Raw genomic sequence first — 5,542 nt, 5'->3', positions numbered from 1 at the left:
ATTGTGCTTTGATGGCCATTGTTATCACCACTTACAAGGACATTTGCAAATTAAAGTTCATAGACCTACCTGATGAAAGCACACTGTTTTGTTAAAGAAGAAAATGACTTCATAGAAATAGCATCTTCTCAAAACTATACTTTGCGACCTTTAGAATGGCAAAATGGCAATGATGATTGCACCACTTCCTGAAATACATACAGCCATATACTGAACTACAACTAAAGACTTAGCAAAGCCCTATAAATACAGGAAAAGTCCTTGATCCCCAAATCCTCTTTCAGGTATAAATTACAGAAATCACACCAGTTCACTCACCAGTGGCAACCTACAGCCAAGTGCACATAACCAGTGTCATTGTCAAACTGAAGACAAGGGTTTATGAGCCACTCAGACTAAATGACCGCAACTGCCACGGACAAGCCTGAATATGTGTAACTTGTAGTAATGTCACTAGACTAACATTAAACAAAAGTACCAAGGCAGCGCTTTCAACAGTCAGGGCTTTGTAAAATCTAAAGGCCTATTTTATGGGAGCTGAATAAATGAGATTTTATCACCCCATGGGAAAAATAGGTTAGAGAGAATGCTGACTTCAACACAGGGGTAAAAGTACCTCTGCTAGGACATGTTTGCTGTGCAAATTAATTCCTGAGGACTTTTTTTTCAAATTCAGCTGAATTCTTGACTTTCCTGTCTTAGCTCTAATAGCATTCTTCTACACTCTCAATGAAAAAAAAAAAAAAAGTTCACATCCTCTATATTGCTGATAACATTATGTTGCTCAACTACAGCAGTTAGGTCCTTTTATTGTACAATGTGTTTCTCCTTAATTGATGGATGATCCCTTCATTAATCTTTTCTATTGAATCATCAACTTAACATTTCCTGCTATCAAAAGTATTTAACAATGTGGTTCCTGTTCTCAAGGTAGCATCAATTTTTCACAGTAAATATGAACATTCTACAACCTTTATCTCTTATTTGCTTACCTCCTAGCCTCTTTGGAGTAAGTACCAGCCTATTCATAACATAGAACCTTCTTAGAAATTACAACAGAAAAAAATTTCTCTTAAATAGTACAGTCAGGCATATATTAAGAAAAAAAAAAATTAAAGAACACACTGAAATCAAAATTCAGACTACAAGGGGTTTGTAGAAGAAAGTAAGGAATGTGTTTAACTGAATGAAATGTCAAGAAAGAAATATGCAGAAATAAAGGTAAAGTTATCTCCAAAATTACAGTGAAAACCAATCTATAGTCTTCAAGTTTCATATAAGCTATAGGCTTCATATTCAATCTCAAAACTGAGTAAAGCAGAAAAAAATCCTCAAGCGTGGCAGGTATCAAATGCTGTCAAAGCTTAAAAAGTACCCTTTGAAAATAATTACAAGGACTACTTAAAATGACACTACTTGGATAAAATATTAATCAGCTGAAATAAAATTAATTTTGTGGAAAAAGTTACAGCCTCACATACAGACTACTTAAGAATTCAGTGACATCTCTGAAGAGATGAAGAGATGAAGAAATGCCCATGGGATTTCTAGCTCCTGTTGCATTAGGAGGCAGAATCATTTTAGCTTTAGTAGAGGACCAAGCCAGCCATTACTAATGAAGCTGTCTAACGGGCTGAAACTTTGCCATGCATGAAAACCCAGCAACACATACTTCTGTGCTCCATGAAAGCTAATTTTTCAGGACCATCACCACATGACACTTAACTGTTTAAAAGTAGGCTGGTACTTAACTTGCACAGTTGATTCGCCTACAGTTCTGCACAGCACCGCACTAGATTTTGAAAAGCTTTTCATTATCTAGCCAAAATGGAGTACATTCAGCTTCCTGTGACTGAACTCAGAAGATTTAATAAGCAATTTAACTCTTGTACAGCAGACACACAGCCAGCTGACAACACATCCATTGTTGGTTCATTTTCTTCCTTAAAGGCTGTTCACTTCAAAAGACTTCATTCAATATTGCAAAGAAGTCCTCCAAACACGACACTAATGTTTTCCTTTCGTTTACTGGCTCTAAATGCAACTAGTATGTTCATGTAATACAATGCCTCACCTTCAGGGAACTGGGCTAAGAAATCTGTCAAAGTGAAGGAAACCTTGAAAGTTAAAAACCCTGTAAGAAAATACTGTAGAAAGATAAAGGAAAAAACATGGGAAAGTGACAAATTAAGTGCGGAATATGGTTCTAAGGGACAACAGTGTCCTGATATTTCAGGTGAGCTTGTTGAAGTGTAGTGCTGCATGTAGACCTAATTTTATTATCCAGTGCATTGCTCAGGAAGGGACTCAACCGAAACATCCTAAGATAGAAACCTCAAGTACTCCAACACTTCTGCCAGATCACTACATGACCAGCAGAAGTAAGCTAAGTAAGCTTTTTTTTTTTTTTTTTCACTGTTTGGAAAAAACAGATGAAGCACTGTTACCCTACCCTGAAAACCTTCATGGTCCAAGAAGGTATGGAAAGTCTTAAATTTGCAAAACTTGGGAAGTCTCATCCAACAGCTTTAACAGAATTGGCTGAGGAGCCAAGAACTATCATCATTTACAATTAATGAATTTTGTAATCCCCTGAGATGTGTCAACAAATCAGGGTGGAAACAAAGAGGTATGTTACCTTGGTAAATTCTGTAGGATCAGAGTTAGCATTCAAACTATGTAACTTGTGTCAGGTCCAAGGGGCAGGAAAGAAAAAAAGCTGATGGTAAGCGAGGTACTAGGGAAAAAAAGGACACCTCTTTTTAAACAATGCCAACCTACACGGCAGATGGAAACTAGCTTGTCAAGCTAGTTATGAAGACTCAAGACGATCACAAAGTCAGCTGGCAAAATTTACCACTGCCTAAAGCTATGGGGAATGGCTAAAGGCATTTTCCTTTTTGCTTGATGACATTCAGACAAAAGAAAAAAAGGTAAAAAAATAAAAGCACAACAGCAGATCAATGCAGCATATACCAAACATAGTAAACGGGGACTTAGGGTCTACTTGAGCCATCCTTAGTGAGATTCTACTAGGATTTTTCTTTGCCCTAACACTGTTTATTAGAAAATTAAAAAAGGAAGATTTTTGTTCATTTTTATAAGACAAGCTAAGACACGCTAAATTATGGAGGATTTAGATTAGGCGGCAAACTGGGCTGTCGAAGCCATACATCCACCTCCAGTTTGTACCATCATTTGTCAGGTAATACAGGTCTATTTTGCAAGACACTGGAAGTCTTTGGGGCAGATGAAAAATTTTGTATGAACTGAGTTTAGAACATATATAGTTAAAGAGTCTCTAATAGCATTATAATAAAAAAAAAAGTAACTGTGTAATTAGTATCTATAAACAAAGCAAATTCTTCCTTTGTTTTTGACCAATCTCATTTCAGGGCTATGTTAACCAATACTGCCAGATCACACACACACACAAAGCGACGCTATACAGCGGAAGCAGTAGTGCACATGGCACAGACACAGCTAACATTGCTCACTCTGAGCCATTCATGCTAAGGAACCACCTCAAGCTGGGACCCTGCTGCTCACGTCTTTCTACATCTCCTTCCCAGCACACTAGTGCCCAGAGAACAATTTCAGTGGATCTGAAAACTTAAAAATGCCTTTCTATCTTATGTAAATTTCACGTATTTCCTGCTTTGTTAATCTTAAATACTAGATTAGTAAAGTAACAGAAAATCTGTTATCTCCTCAACATGCTTGTCAGACTATTCTACAATCCCATTCTTTAAGAATTTTACATCAGACAAATGTAATTTCCAGCACAGCTATAAGCAGGAGACAAATCTGGTGAAAAATATGAAGTTTAACATGCCACATCCATACTTTTCTGTAATTGATTCTTTCCAGTATCAACTAGTTTAGTAACAACTTACTACAAAAATAGTTAGTGAGCTTTGCAGCATGGATTTGAATGGATAATAATTGCCCAACTTTTTTGAAATCTGAGTTTTGAATAAACAGAAGAATAAGGAACCTAAAATGACATATCACAAATGAAACATTTTTAAAAAACACTAGGAACTCTTAATGACCTACCAAATCTCTTCTTTGGATAGTTAAAGGCTGAGAAGGACAAAATATTCCTACTGATGCACTAGATGGCAATCAAGTAATATAAATTCACATTCTTGAACTAAGAGACACACACACTCACACAAAAGAAAAACAGAGACATGTTTAAGGGGAGGCCAAATTGTTTTATTTAATTTTTTAGTGACCAATTGGATTTTTGGCAGAAAGCTCTGCTCTTAATTTTTTCTTTCTTTTTTGTCTTTATAGAAATCAGCAGTGCTCAAATTGATGGGTTGGAATTTTACTCAAACTCCAGTAATTTTAAAAACAAACAGATGAAGAGGAATTCCAGATACTGTTTCCAGAGCAGAGAGCAAAACTTCACATTTGTAAGAAAATTCCATGTTTATACTTGATTGGGACACAGAATGTAAAACTGTTGTCAGTAGTGCATGAATAAAACATTCACATTTGATCTGGAACCTTAAAAGCAGAAAGCTGTACTCTCCTTCCGAAATTTTCATAACCTTGTGCAAATCAAGTCAAGTCTTCATGTGTCAAGCACACACTTAAAATTGTCCATATTTTATATACAAGACATCTACCATTCAGGCAGTGCAAAATACATCCTTTCATAACAAAACTAAAATGTACCTCTCAAAGTATGAACAAGAATATACACATAATACATGATATACACTATTTACACAACCATAAAAAATATAATACAAGGATATTTTTAATGTGACTATAAGACTTGACAGTCTTTTGCAATTTTGTTGCAACAAGGCATGTTTATGTTTCCTGGATGGAGTTTTCTTTGCCAATTACTCAACAGATCTTGGAAACTACGCTTGAACTTTTAGGAGAGTTTTCAAATGGACTGCCATCAACTCCCTGTTTTGGTCAGACGGTTCAGCTGTGCTGCCCACCCAGTGGCTGGGAGGCTTTGGAAGGACACTAGGAGATGGTGGGTCACTAAATTTTGCCCCAGCGTAATTTTCTTTTTGGCTCGCTTCAGTTAGGGTGATAGGTTTCTTGGACTTGGCATTTCTGAAGTTCTCTGCGTTTTTAAGTGGCTTTTTCTCCTGCTTCTGAATTATTTCTGGCGATACAGAATCCTGCCAGAAGTTCTCTATCTTTTTTGCTGACGTGATCTTTGTCAGTGGCACGTTACATTTATTCTTCTGTCTGTTAATCTTTGGTTGTTCACACAGATGTAAACCGTGAACGGGCTGGCTGAAGGGGATGGCAGCCTTCTCGGTCTTTCCCATCTTGTTCTTTAAGAACTGCAGAGACAATGAATTCAGGTCAACACACGACCCCTCTCCCTCAGGAGGTGCCTCGGGCAGCCCGCAGGCACGGAGCCGCTCGCGGGGCAGCTGCTACCCGGGCGCGGAGCCGCGTCCCCGCGCCGGGCTCCCCAAGCACAGCGCCGCACCGGAGAGGCGGAGCGAGCCGCCCCCCGCAGCTACCCCACGTCTTCCCCAACCGCCCCTGCAGGTAC

General features: G+C 38.1%; 1 protein-coding gene across 1 annotated transcript in view; it reads right to left on the bottom strand.

Annotated features, from left to right (window-relative positions):
• Positions 1-4,204: 4,204 nt before the first annotated feature.
• The window catches only part of PNRC1 (proline rich nuclear receptor coactivator 1), a 1,683-nt gene continuing 345 nt past the window's right edge, over positions 4,205-5,542 (bottom strand). Inside the window, exon 2 of the mRNA XM_026844123.1 lies at positions 4,205-5,417. Coding sequence (XP_026699924.1) covers positions 4,884-5,417 — 534 coding nt within the window. The 3' untranslated portion in view covers positions 4,205-4,883. The remainder of the gene's footprint in view (positions 5,418-5,542) is intronic.

Source organism: Athene cunicularia (assembly GCF_003259725.1).
Source record: "Athene cunicularia isolate RWA chromosome 3 unlocalized genomic scaffold, athCun1 chr3_part1, whole genome shotgun sequence".
Taxonomy (NCBI): Eukaryota; Metazoa; Chordata; class Aves; order Strigiformes; family Strigidae; genus Athene; species Athene cunicularia.
This window is presented reverse-complemented; position numbering and strand designations above follow the sequence as displayed.